Source organism: Bubalus bubalis, chromosome 24, assembly GCF_019923935.1.
Source record: "Bubalus bubalis isolate 160015118507 breed Murrah chromosome 24, NDDB_SH_1, whole genome shotgun sequence".
In the NCBI taxonomy this organism is placed as follows: domain Eukaryota; kingdom Metazoa; phylum Chordata; class Mammalia; order Artiodactyla; family Bovidae; genus Bubalus; species Bubalus bubalis.
In genome coordinates, this window is record NC_059180.1 from 9,316,461 (window position 1) to 9,330,426 (window position 13,966).

At 55.7% G+C, this 13,966-nt stretch overlaps 1 protein-coding gene across 5 annotated transcripts in view; it reads left to right on the top strand.

The window, feature by feature from the left end:
• GTF2IRD1 (GTF2I repeat domain containing 1) overlaps positions 1-13,966 on the top strand; it is a 120,434-nt gene that overhangs the window by 39,049 nt on the left and 67,419 nt on the right. For 4 of the 5 annotated variants that reach the window (XM_044936345.2, XM_025275718.3, XM_044936344.2 and 1 more), the window contains 5 exons: positions 5,800-5,941; positions 8,369-8,524; positions 10,886-11,069; positions 11,791-12,101; positions 13,066-13,155. In XM_044936345.2, the coding sequence (XP_044792280.2) occupies positions 5,800-5,941; positions 8,369-8,524; positions 10,886-11,069; positions 11,791-12,101; positions 13,066-13,155 (883 nt within the window). The remainder of the gene's footprint in view (positions 1-5,799; positions 5,942-8,368; positions 8,525-10,885; positions 11,070-11,790; positions 12,102-13,065; positions 13,156-13,966) is intronic. The other variant, XM_044936346.2, reaches the window with a different exon arrangement.

Sequence of the window (13,966 nt, forward strand, 5' to 3'; positions counted from 1 at the left end):
TCTCAGAGTTCAAGTCCCATCCCTGGGATGGTCACAAGTCTCCCTCCCTGGGGCTTCCCTAGTGGTCCAGTGGATAGGACTCTATGCTCCCAATGTAGGAGGCCCGGGTTCGATCCCTGGTCAGGGAACTAAAGATCCCACACGCTGCAGCCAAGATCACAGATCCCTTGTGCTATAGCTAAGACCCGGAGCAGCCAAATAAATGTTTATGAATAACCAGATAAACTATTTCTGTGATTCCGTTACACTAAGCATTGTTTATGGAGCTTGGGGGGCCACATGTGGCTAGTGGTCATGTTATCAGACAGTGTAGAAATAGAACATCTCCGTCACTGCAGAAATTCTAGGGGACCATCTCCGATGGCTCAGCAGCAAAGAATCCACCTGCAATGCAGGAGACCTGGGTTGGAAAGATCCCCTGGAGAAGAGAATGGCAACCTGCTGCAGTATTCTTGCCTGGAGAATCCCATGGACAGAGGAGCCTGGCGGGCTACAGTCCATAGGGTCACAAAGAGTGGGACATGACTGAGTACGGCTGGCAGTGCTGCTGTGGAGAGTGTTTCAGAGGCTCCCTGGAGGTACTGATGGCCCTCTGTCCTTGTGCCATGACCAGGACAGACTCCCCCGGGCTCCCCCAGACCCTGCAACAAGGCCTTTACAGGTGTCCTGAGGGACTGTCGTGGATGGCAGCGGCACTTGATTGACACTGCCTTAACTCTGCTGGCACCCTGCAGGCCTTGGGCCGGGTCCTCGGGAGTCTGCAGTGGAGGGGGACAAGGGGGCAAAGTGCTGTCTGCTCATCACCTCCCCTCATCCAGTCTGCGACCCTTTTCCAGAAACTTCCTTGTGACGCCCATTCTCTGTGCCTCTGGGCGAATCCACTCCCTGCTGTGACCTTAGCTTCTTCGGCTGTGAAGTAACCACATAGCAGAGGCTCGCCTCCAGCCCTGGTGGCCTCCCCTTCAGTTCAGTTCAGTTCAGTTCAGTCGCTCAGTCGTGTCCGACTCTTTGCGACCCCATGAATTGTAGCACACCAGGCCTCCCTGTCCATCACCAGCTCCCGGAGTTCACTCAGACTCACGTCCATCGAGTCAGTGATGCCCTCCAGCCATCTCATCCTCTGTCGTCCCCTTCTCCTCCTGCCCCCAATCCCTCCCAGCATCAGAGTCTTTTCCAATGAGTCAACTCTTCGCATGAGGTGGCCAAAGTACTGGAGTTTCAGCTTTAGCATCATTCCTTCCAAAGAAATCCCAGGGCTGATCTCCTTCCGAATGGACTGGTTGGATCTCCTTGCAGTCCAAGGGACTCTCAAGAGTCTTCTCCAACACCACAGTTGAAAAGCATCAATTCTTCGGCGCTCAGCCTTCTTCACAGTCCAACTCTCACATCCATACATGACCACTGGAAAAACCATAGCCTTGACTAGACGGACCTTTGTTGGCAAAGTAATGTCTCTGCTTTTCAATATGCTGTCTAGGTTGGTCATAACTTTCCTTCCAAGGAGTAAGTGTCTTTTAATTTCATGGCTGCAGTCACCATCTGCAGTGATTTTGGAGCCCCAAAAAATAAAGTCTGACACTTTTTCCACTGTTTCCCCATTTATTTCCCATGAAGTGATGGGACCAGATGCCATGATCTTCATTTTCTGAATGTTGAGCTTTAAGCCAATTTTTTCACTCTCCTCTTTCACTTTCATCGAGAGGCTTTTTAGTTCCTCTTCCTTTTCTGCCATAAGGGTGGTGTCATCTGCATATCTGAGGTTATTGATATTTCTCCCGGCAATCTTGATTCCAGCTTGTGCTTCTTCCAGCCCAGCATTTCTCATGATGTACTCTGCATATAAATTAAATAAGCAGGGTGACAATATACAGCCTTGACGTACTCCTTTTCCTATTTGGAACCAGTCTGTTGTTCCATGTCCAGTTCTAACTGTTGCTTCCTGACCTGTATATAGGTTTCTCAAGAGGCAGGTCAGGTGGTCTGGTATTCCCATCTCTTTCAGAATTTTCCACAGTTTATTGTGATCCACATAGTCAAAAGCTTTGGCATAGTCAATAAAGCAGAAATAGATGTTTTTCTGGAACTCTCTTGCTTTTTTGATGATCCAGAGGATGTTGGCAATTTGATCTCTGGTTCCTCTGCCTTTCTAAAACCAGCTTGAACATCAGGAAGTTCACGGTTCACATATTGCTGAAGCCTGGCTTAGAGAATTTTGAGCATTACTTTACTAGCATGTGAGATGAGTGCAATTGTGCGGTAGTTTGAGCATTCTTTGGCATTGCCTTTCTTTGGGATTGGAATGAAAACTGACCTTTTCCAGTCCTGTGGTCACTGCTGAGTTTTCCAAATTTTCTGTCATATTGAGTGCAGCACTTTCACAGCATCATCTTTCAGGATTTGAAATAGCTCCATTGGAATTCCATCACCTCCACTAGCTTTGTTCATAGTGATGCTTTCTAAGGCCCACTTGACTTCACATTCCAGGATGTCTGGCTCTAGGTCAGTGATCACACCATCGTGATTATCTGGGTCGTGAAGCTCTTTTTTGTACAGTTCTTCTGTGTATTCTTGCCACCTCTTCTTAATATCTTCTGCTTCTGTTAGGTCCATACCATTTCTGTCCTTTATCGAGCCCATCTTTGCATGAAATATTCCCTTGGTATCTCTAATTTTCTTGAAGAGATATCTAGTCTTTCCCATTCTGTTGTTTTCCTCTATTTCTTTGCATTGATCGCTGAGGAAGGCTTTCTTATCTCTTCTTGCTATTCTTTAGAACTCTGCATTCAGATGCTTATATCTTTCCTTTTCTCCTTTGCTTTTTGCTTCTCTTCTTTTCACAGCTATTTGTAAGGCCTCCCCAGACAGCCATTTTGCTTTTTTGCATTTCTTTTCCAAGAGGATGGTCTTGATCCCTGTCTCCTGTACAATGTCATGAACCTCAGTCCATAGTTCATCAGGCACTCTATCTATCAGATCTAGTCCCTTAAATCTATTTCTTACTACCACTGTATAATAATAAGGGATTTGATTTAGGTCATACCTGAATGGTCTAGTGGTTTTTCCTACTTTCTTCAATTTAAGTCTGAATTTAGCAATAAGGAGTTCATGATCTGAGCCACAGTCAGCTCCTGGTCTGTTTTTGCTGACTGTATAGAGCTTCTCCATCTTTGGCTGCAAAGAATATAATCCATCTGATTTCGGGGTTGACCATCTGGTGATGTCCATATGTAGAGTCTTTTCTTGTGTTGTTGGAAGAGGGTGTTTGCTATGACCAGTGCGTTCTTTTGACAAAACTCTGTTAGCCTTTGCCCTGCTTCATTCCGTATTCCAAGGCCAAATTTGCCTGTTACTCCAGGTGTTTCTTGACTTCCTACTTTTGCATTCCAGTCCCCTATAATGAAAAAGACATCTTTTTTGGGTGTTAGTTCTAAAAGGTCTTGTAGGTCTTCATAGAACCATTCAACTTCAGCTTCTTCGGCGTTACTGATTGAGGCATAGACTTGGATTACCATGATATTGAATGGTTTGCCTTGGAAACAAACAGAGATCATTCTGTCATTTTTGAGATTGCATCCAAGTACTGCATTTTGGACTCTTTTGTTGACCATCATCTCTACTCCATTTCTTCTAAGGGATTCCTGCCCGCAGTAGTAGATATAATGGTCATCTGAGTTAAATTCACCCATTCCAGTCCATTTTAGTTTGCTGATTCCTAGAATGTCGACGTTCACTCTTGCCATCTCTTGTTTGACCACTTCCAATTTGCCTTGATTCATGAACCTGACATTCCAGGTTCCTATGCAATATTTCTCTTTACAGCATCGGACCTTGCTTCTATCACCAGTCACATCCACAGCTGGGTATTGTTTTTGCTTTGGCTCCATCCCTTCATTCTTTCTGGAGTTATTTTTCCACTGATCTCCAGTAGCATACTGGGCACCTACTGACCTGGGGAGTTTCTCTTTCAGTGTCCTATCATTTTGCCTTTTCATACTGTTCCTGGGGTTCTCAAGGCAAGAATACTGAAGTGGTTTGCCATTCCCTTCTCCAGTGGACCACATTCTGTCAGACCTCTCCACCATGACCCACCCGTCTTGGGTGGCCCCACGGGCATGGCTTAGTTTCATTGAGTTAGACAAGGCTGTGGTCCTAGTGTGATTAGATTGACTAGTTTTCTATGATTATGGTTTCAGTGTGTCTGCCCTCTGATGCACTCTTGCAACACCTACCGTCTTACTTGGGTAACTCTTACCTTAGACGTGGGGTATCTCTTCATGGCTGTTCCAGCAAAGCGCAGCCGCTGCTCCTTACCTTGGACGAGGGGTGTCTCCTCACCGCCACCCCTCCTGACCTTGAACGTGGAGTAGCTCCTCTAGGCCCTCCTGCTCCCGCGCGGCCACAGCTCCTTGGATGTGGGGTTGCTCCTCCCCTTGGAGACAGCTGAATCTGTTTGTTTGTTTTACCATGTTGCCTCGGGGAAAAGGATCGGCAGGGTTTGGTTTTAATCTTAGAGAGAGGAAATGAACAGCATCCCCGCCCCAGGGGACAGTCTTGCTGGCCCTGAGATGTCTCCAGCTTCCTCCCCAGGGCGACTAGCGGCCAGAACTGCCACTCAAGGCATGATCATGGCCCAGAGAGAGTCTAGAACCTGACCTATATCACATTCCTAGCAGCGGAATTGTGATTAGAAGCCAGACTTCTGACTGTCCACAGAGTGCTAACTCAGATAAAAACCAGCACTTATCAGACGCTGACTTCATGCCTAAAGGAAATCAGTCCTGAATATTCATTGGAGGGACTGATGCTGAAGCTAAAGCTCCAGTACTTTGGCCATCTAATGCAAAGAACTGACTCATTGGAAAAGACCCGGATGCTGGGAAAGATTGAGGGCAGAAGGAGAAGGGGGTGACCAAGGATGAGATGGTTGGATGGCACCACCGACTCAATGGACATGGGTTTGAGCAAGCTCCGGGAGTTGGTGATGGACAGGGAAGCCTGGCGTGGTGCAGTCCGTGGGGTTGCAAAGAGTCGGACGCGACTGAGCGACTGAACTGACTGACTGACTATACTGCATGCCACAAGCTTTGCAGGCAGGTTTCCCAGTGAGGTAGGTCAGAGGCCTGAGATGCTGGTGGTCTTGGTTGCAGGGCCCCCATGTTAGGACTTCCTATGCAGTCGGCCCACCAGTCTCAACTCTGGGGCTGCAGAAAGAACCTCTTTGCCTCATCCCTGCACTGGCTGGCCTGATTTAGAGATTCTTTCCCACCAGCCAGGCCCCATTGAATCCCCAGAACAAGGCCATTGCACCTCTGGGAGCTGGACGGTTTGTCTCCATTTTACAGACTGAGAAACTGAGGCCCAGAGGAGGGCATGACTTTTAGGAAGAAGCTGGTGCAGAATTAAAGCCTAAGTCTGTCTGAGCCTTGATTCTCCTAGGACCCATCCCACCTCCTCATCTGGGACTTAGAGCCCAGGACAGGGGCCTCTCATCCTGGCCCCTCATCTGGGGCCAGGCCTGAGGCCAGAAGCCCACCAAGAGCAGGAGGGCCTGGGGGTGGGACACAGACCTTGTGCGCCTTTGTCATCCTCCAGAAACCATAACCTTGTCCTCTTCCCCTGGCCTTGGCCAAGCTCTATGCGGGTCATTCATTCCCACTGCAGCATCTAAGAACCAAGACGCTGAGCTGCTGAGGGGATCTCTGGCAGCTGGGGCCTCAGCTCTCACCTGCCAAAGCTGGCCCTGGGGGTGTCCAGAGCGGGAGGCCCTTTCCTGGGCTCACATCCCTGCTCCCTGCGCAGTGCTCAGCGCTCTCCAAGCTGAACGCCGAGGTGGCCTGCGTCGCTGTGCATGATGAGAGCGCCTTTGTGGTCGGCACCGAGAAGGGGAGAATGTTCCTGAACGCACGCAAGGAGCTGCAGTCAGACTTCCTCAGGTTCTGCCGTGAGTACTCGGGGCTCCAGAGGGCTGGGGCCCGCAGTCCTGGAGGACAGGAGAGCTGGCACCTCGCTGGGTCCCTGGCGCAACACCAGGTGGCCGGCCCTGTGTCGGGGAGACACGGGGCAAGCAGGGTGGGTGCAGGCTTCCCAACGTGGCATTTTCGGGGTGGAATCACACCACAGTCCCTCGGCCAAGAGAGATGAGCCGACCCAACCCTGGGTGGTCCAGATGCGGCCACCTCCATCCGCTCAGGGACAGAATGGGACACTAAGGCCAGCACTGTGGCCCCATTCCTGCGCATCCCTGACGCGGGGACCGAGTCCACGTGCTTGGCTAATAATTATTGAGCGCCTGCTGCGTGCAACACCCCTGAAGCACTAACTCCCTCATCCTGATGTCAGCCCTGGGAGGCTGGCGCTGACCCCGTCACGGTAAAAGAATCTTGGAGCCGCCTCCTGGAGGCCCCTGGGGATGAAGTGACCGAGGACTCGTCCAGCACGTAGGGAACGCTCTAGAAACAGGAGCAGTTAGGGATGAAATGATGAAGAGGGCTGGGTGCTGGCGCTCTTTGCTGTTCCCAGCAGGCCCAGGGGACAGTCGTCCCCAATATACAGATGAGAACATGAGATGCAGTGAGCATAACCACGGGCCGGGGTTGGGGGGGGGAGTGCAAAACGCAGCCGACAGGTGATGGAGGCGGGGTGTGCCCTTTCTAAATGGGGGGTGCAGCCTCTGTGCACCCCCTGGGACCCCTGCCAAGGACTCCTGGTCGCTCCCAGAAGAGATGAGCCCTCCGAGCTGTGAGCCAGTAACCCCGATCCAGAGGGGTCACTCTGAAGCCCCCAACTCTTCAGTGCTACCTGGGCCTACAGGGCTCCTTGGAAGCAGGCCGGGCCTCTGCGTTCTCTCCTCCCCGCATCCCTGGTGCCCAAGCACACATCCCCGGCTCCGTGTGTGTCCCTGCTCACCGCCGCCTCCATCCCTGCTGTTCCCCTCTCCTGACAGGCCCTCCTGCCCGCCCTGTGCCTGGCAGACGCCCCCCAGCCTTCAGACTCACACCCCTCCCGGCCTCATCCATGCCCCTCCGCCCCAGCACCCAGGCTGTGGCAGCCCCCCGCCCACTCCATGCACTCCTCCTGTGCCCACAACTTCCATCTGCATGCCTGGTGCCCCAGCTTGGCAGTGAGCTCCCCAGGAAGGGGGTTGGCTTCCCCTCTGTGGGAGGTTAGAGCCCAGGTGGGCATGCAAGCCCATGGTTTGGGGGACTCAGAGCTCTTGGGGGCTAAGAGCAGGCCCTGGAGCCAGACGCCTGGGGCCTCATCCCGGCTCTGCCACCTGCTGGGCCTCAGTCTCCTCATCTGTGAAAGGGGACCGCGGTGCTACCCTCTCCTGGGTCAAGCTGAGGATTAAACGGATTAATACATGGCGAGCACCTAGAACAGTGCCGGGCACATAGTTCATGCTCCATAAACACCAGCCATTGTTTTCCTTGCTGTTAGTTTCATTACCCCACCCCGGGTCCTGGACTCTGGGATTAGCCATTTCTGGGAAGGCTGACCCCCAGTGCTGGGACACATCATTGTATCCTTACTAGGGTCCAGCTGCTTCCCCAGCCAAACCCCTCTCTCACCCGGCTCTCGGAACCTGTCCCCTCTCCAGGCTTGGGCAGGAGACCTGGACCTGGGTAGGGTGGGCAGTGGCGGGGGTCTGTGGCCCTAGTGGGCCAGCCTGGGAGCCAGCCCGGAGCCTGGGGAAGGTGCACCTGGCTTCCCAGAGCCAGGCAGAGCCGCTATTTATAGCGCCGGGAACTTGGCTGGTTTATTTCAAGCTTCACAGGTCCCCAAGGAGAGCAGACTCCAAGCTGAGATGGAGGGGGGTGCCCAGGCCCTCCTCTCATTCTCTTTCCAACGAAGTTTCTAGCATCTTCCCCACGCTCCCAGGCCCCCACCCTGGCCCAGCCTGGCATGAAGCGCTTCACAGCCCCCTTCAGCCTCCTGCTGGGGTCCCCATCATCTCCCCATTTGGCAGAGCACAGAGGTAGGACCTTGATTGGTTAAGATAGAAAGAGGTGCTGGACTGAACATTCGTTGAACCCCAGTTCTGCCCCAGGCCAGCTGGTCTCCTGGCTGAGAGCTCACAGGCTGAGGCCTGGAGAAGGAAGAGACTTACCCAGGGTCAGCCGGTGAGTTAGAGGTAAGCAGGGATGAGTGCCCTGTGCTGGGCACTGGGCACTCAGATGACCAGCCTGGCCCTAGGCAGGGTGGCTGGGGCAGACCTCACTCACTCATTAATCCTTCCTTCATTCCTCTGTGGGCACTCCGTGTTGCTTGCCCAGCTGCAGGACTCGACCCAAGCCAGGGACATCCCTGCTCACTGGGCTGGTGGTGAGGTGAGAACTCACCACGGCCTCACATGCTCTGTGTCCCACAGGAGGGCCCCCGTGGAAGGAGCCGGAGGCAGAGCACCCCAAGAAGGTGCCACGGGGTGAGGGTGGCGGCCGGAACGTCCCACGGTCTGCCCTGGAACATGGCTCGGACGTGTACCTTCTGCGGAAGATGGTAGAGGAGGTGTTTGATGTTCTTTATAGTAAGATCCTTCCTCATTCCATTTGGGGCCCCCAGGTGGGTGGGAGCCCCCGGCCCCACCCTCCCCAGCTGAGGAGGCCCCGCTCCCACCACTGCAGGCCGTGGGCAAAACCTCAAGGCATGGGGGCCTTCTCCCCCTCACCCCCCATATCTCCCCCATTCTGCATCCCCAGGCATGGATCCCCCATCCCAGCCCCATTTCCTTGAACCACCATCCCTGCCCTGATCTCCTAGCCTCCAGCTCCCTGCCACCCCCAGCCTGCCCTGTGCCAGACATCTTCTTAAAGCACAGGTCTGACCACAGAGCTCTTTCCTCCGCTCCCTTCTTGGGCTCCCCATCACCCTGGGTGTGGCATCAGCCCCCGCCCCCGCCCCCACCACCAACCCCCACTCCAGCCCTTCTGACCCCCTTCCTCTTCTCCCACTCACTGCGGCTTCATTTCACACCTCCTCATCTTTGCTCTGCTGCGCCTGTCGGGCCGGCCCTCCCCTCTGTCTGGTGAGCACAGCATTGCTCTCTGAGGCTCAGCTCCAGGAAGCCCCCAGCTCGGAGCTGGGTTAGGGTCCCCTGTGGACACCACTGTGCCCTGTGGGTTCACCCAGTTGCTCTCCAGAATCTGGGACCTGCCTGCACTTTCTGCTGTTCTTAGCCTGCAGTTTCAGAACCCAGCAACAGCAGGAACCCAGAGGGTGTTTGTTGAATGACTGAATGAAGGCTACCTGGCCATCCAAGTTGTTCCCCTGGAGTGGGAGAAGGGGAAGGGATGAGCAGGCCTGGCCTCCCTCGGGAAATGTCAGGTTGCTGCCAGGTCTCTGGCCCAGTGGTGACCTCCATGCTCCCTGGGTGACCTCAGGCAGGTCCCTTCCATCCCTAAGGGCCCCCCCATTATTTCTCATTCGCTTTATTCCTTCCCCTCCTGCAGCCTTTGGCTCTCTGGAGCAGAGGTCTGGGCGAGTGGGGAAACCCTGCTGGAGTCTAGATGTCAATAGAAGGAAGCCAAAAGGAGTCGGGGTCTGGAGGCCCTGGTGGGCAGGCTGGCCCCCTGGGATGGGAGGACTGGTCATGCGTGGTGGGCTGTGTCACTGCAGACACTCTTGCCAGATACAGGGCACATGCCCAGAGCCCCTGCATCCCTGCTCACTGTACCCCGACTCTGCCTGCCTGCAGATGTGGCTACTAGGGGCGGAGCTTCCTTCTGGCTCCTGGTGGTACATGCTCAGTCGCTTCAGCTGTGTCTGAGTCTTTGCAACCCCATGGACCTTAGCCCCCTGGGCTTCCCAGGTGGTACTAGTGGTAAAGAACCCGCATGCAGTGCAAGAGACATAGGAGATTCGGGTTCGATCCCTGAGTTGGGACGATCCCCTGGAGGAGGTCAGGGCAACCCACTCCAGTATTCCTGCCTAGAGAATCCCAAGGACATAGAAGCCTGGCAGGCCATAGTCCACAAGGTTGCAAAGAGTCGGACATAACTGAAGCGACTTAGCGCACACACACGCACAGACTGTAGCCCACCAGTCTCCTCTGTCCATGGGATCCTCCAGGCAGGAATACTGGAGTGGGCTGCCATTTCCTTCTCCAGGGGATTTTCCCGACCCAGGGATGGAGCCTGCACCTCTTACGTCTCCTGCATTGGCAGGCAGGTTCTTTATCACCAGCGCCACCTGGGAAGCCCTCTGGCCCCTGGTGGGGGGTGGCAGAAGTCCATGAGCCCAGGCCCCTCGGCCACCCCTTCCATCCCCCATTCTCTCGTGCTCAGCATCTTTTTTTTTTGGCCACAGCATGTGGAGTGTGGGATCTTACTTAGCACCCCAGCCAGGGTAGGGGGGTACTTGCACCCCTGCATGGGGAGTGCGGAGTCTTAACCACGGGTCCACCAGGGAAGCCCTTCCCTGTCTTCTCAGCCTGTCTGTTCTACCTCTCGCTTCCTCTCCATCCCTCTCTCCCTCCCCTGCCCTCCCCTCTCTCATCCTTTCTCCTTCCTCCCTGCGGCAGTTGCCCTTCCCCTGTGTGTCCTCCGTCTCTCGCCGCCCCCTCCTCCCCTCCTGCCTGAGCTCCCGGCCCTGCTTTCCCTTCCACCCAGATGCCCGGAGAAGAGAATGGCAGGGAAGCCAGGGGACCCTGTTGATGGGCAGCCATGGCCCTCGGCTGCAGGGGGGCCATCCACAGCCCCAACCTGCTCCACCTGCAGAGGGGTCAGTCTGTGTGAGGTTTGCAGGCTAAAGGGCCAGTGGGGTCCATCTCCTGGGGGCCTGGCACCATAGGAAGTGGCTCAGCACGGCCCCAGCTCTGGGGCGCACCCGGCCCCCGCCCCAGCCTGGCTGCCCTCTCATCAGGCCTCTCCTCCACCCCCCGTGCCTGCAGGTGAGGCCCTGGGCAGGGCCAGCGTGGTGCCGCTGCCCTACGAGCGGCTGCTCCGGGAGCCGGGGCTGCTGGCCGTGCAGGGGCTGCCCGAGGGCCTGGCCTTCCGGAGGCCGGCTGACTACGACCCCAAGGCCCTCATGGCCATCCTGGAGCACAGCCACCGGATCCGCTTCAAGCTCAAGAGGTGAGTGAGGCCGCCGGCCCGGGAGTGGCCAAGAGCCAGTGGCCGGACGGTGGGGGCTGGGCCGGGCGATGACCTGCTTCCGTGCTATGGCCTCTGGCCTGGCCGGAGGGGAGGGGACTTTAGCATCCCTACCGGGGACCCTGCTTGTAAGAGCTCCCAGTCTGATGCCAGGAGTGAGGCAGAAATGCAAGCACAGCGCATGCTCCGAGCCAGGTGTGGTCACAGAAGTCTTCCCCGGGGACTTCTGTGTGCAGAGAGGCTCGGCTGGGGAAGAAATAGCACCAGCAGCCCCACAGGTATCAGGAACAGCCTGTGTGGAGGCGGGAAGCCGCATCGTGGTGCTCCTTGGGGTTGTTAAGCAAGGCTTCCATTAGGGGCTGGTGAGCGGGGAAGGGTACCGATCGCCCGGTCAGCCGGGAAGCAGCCTGAGTCACCCATCGGGGTTAGGCGAGGCCAGGACATGAGCCCGGGAAGGAGGGATGCGTTAGGAGATGAAAGCTGATTGGCTGCAGCTGAAAGGATGCGATGGGTGGTCCTTGGGGAGAGCCCAGGCGTGGGGCCCTGCACATGTCAGCCCGCCTGGGCCTGCACCTTCGCCTGTAAACGAGGACTAGCTCCCGTCCCGTGTGCCTCACAGGCTCTCTGCAGGGAGGGCTGGGGGCAGACGTAGCCCTGGCTGGACGGGGGTGCACAGCCATCCTGCGTCCTTTGCTTCACCCAGGCCGCTCGAGGATGGCGGACGGGACTCGAAGGCCCTGGTGGAGCTGAATGGCGTCTCTCTGCTAGCCAAGGGGGCTCGGGACTGTGGCCTGCACGGCCAGACCCCCAAGGGGCCACCCCAGGACCTGCCTCCCCCTGCCACCTCCTCGTCCGTGGCCAGCTTTCTGTACAGCACGGCCCTCCCCAACCACGCAGTGCGGGAGCTCAAGCAAGAGGCGCCCGCCTGCCCGCTCGGCCCCGGTGACCTGGGCCTCGGCCGGCCCGGGCCGGAGCCCAAGGCCCCCGCTGCCCAGGACTTCCCGGACTGCTGTGGTAAGCTGCTTCCGGGGCCCCTGAGTCTGGGAGTGGGACAGAGGTCACTCCTGCAGGGGCAGCTTCCCAGGGGAGGTCGGGGTGCTCAGGGCTGCAGGAGGCGTCTCGAAGCCAGGGGCTGGGGTGGGGCAGCTGGCGTCCTAGCTTGGACTCCGTCAGACCCCAGCCTCCGCCCAGTCATCTGTGACCTGGGACAAGAGATGCCCAAGAGGATCCCCGGGGGAATCTCTGGAGGTGGAGAGTAAGCATACTAATCAGGTCCATGCGTTTAATGAGCACCTACTGCATACCCAGCATGGAATTAGGGGTACCGGAAACATAAGGAAAAACTGGGCATGAGAAAGACCTGTGTCCTTATTTTGGCCCCTCTACATAGTGGCTGTGTGTCCCAGGGCAAATCTCTCTACCTCTCTGAGCCTGTTTCCTCCTCTGTAAAATGGAGATGCGGAGAGTACCTGTCTAGCTGGGTTGTCATCACGTTGAAATGACAGGGCACGTTAGCAGTGCACGTTCTCGGGCCCAGCCGCCTGCAAACTGACAAGTGTGCCGAGTGGTTCCAGTGGGTGCTCAAGCCTGAGAACCACTGTACTGCAGCCCTGAATGCAATGCTCGGCACAGAGTAGGTGCTTATAAGTTACGAGAAGGAGAAAAAGGGAGCCCACCCTCCCCTCCACAGACGTGTGGGCTGAGCCGGAGGACAGGGTTTATATGCCTGAAACAAGTGTCCCCACCTGTAAAAGGTGACCTGGAATTGTGCCATCCAGAGAGCAGACTCCGCTACAGAGTGTCTCAGGCCTCTGATCAGCGAAGCTGCCTTGAGTTCCTGATCACGGGGCTCAGTTCTGGGTTCTCGCTGGTGGGGGAAATGTTACCCCAGAGCCCCAACCTGTGCACCCAGGCCAGATCTAGGGGAGCCCCTCTTAGGGCCCACCTTGAACCTGTACCTTTCCGCTCCCTTGTCCAGGACAGAAGCCCACTGGTCCTGGCGGTCCTCTCATTCAGAATGTGCATGCCTCTAAGCGGATCCTCTTCTCCATCGTCCACGACAAGTCAGGTAGGGCAGTGCCCGTGGCGGCATCCTGTCCAGAGTGGGGATCCAGGACTGGGGTGGTGTGTCCCCTGAGTCTTTGTGAGAGGTAGGAGGACCAGCACTGCACAAGAGACTTGTGTGCAAAACCAATATGTAATAGTTACACAGTGCTGCGTAACAAATTGCCCCAAAACTTAAAACACCAAGCATTGATGCCTTATGGTTTCTGTGGGTCAGGAATTCAGGAGCAGTGTAGCCAGCTGCCTGTGGTTTTGGTATCTCTCATGAGGCCGTTGATCAAGATGTCAGCTGGGGCTGTGATCATCTGAAGGCTCAGTTGGGGCTGGAGGATCCACCTCAAGCTCGCCCATGTGGCTGTTGGCAGGATTCATATTCCTTAGTACATGGGCCTCTACAGGGCTGCTTGAGTACCCTCACAATGTGGCGGCTGGCTTCCTGGAATTAGTGATCTGAGAGAGTAAGGAGGGAGCCACTTGTCTTTTATGACCGAGCCTCAGAAATCACTTGTCCCTTCTGCCACGTTCTACCCATTAGAAGCCAGGAATTTGGGACTTTCCTGGGGGTCCAGTGGTGAGGACTCCATGCTTCCACTGCACGGGGCACAGACAGGTTTAGTCCCTGCTCAGGGAGCTAAGATCCTGCAAGCTGCATGGCATGGCCATAAAAAAAAAATGAAGCCAAGAACTTGATCCAGTTCATACTCAAAACGGAGAGAGAGGAATTAAACTCCACCTCGTGAAAGAACAGGTGTCCAAGAAATATGTGGCCAGATGGATAGATGTTTTTTGTTTCAATTTCAGGCCTTTCAAGCAAG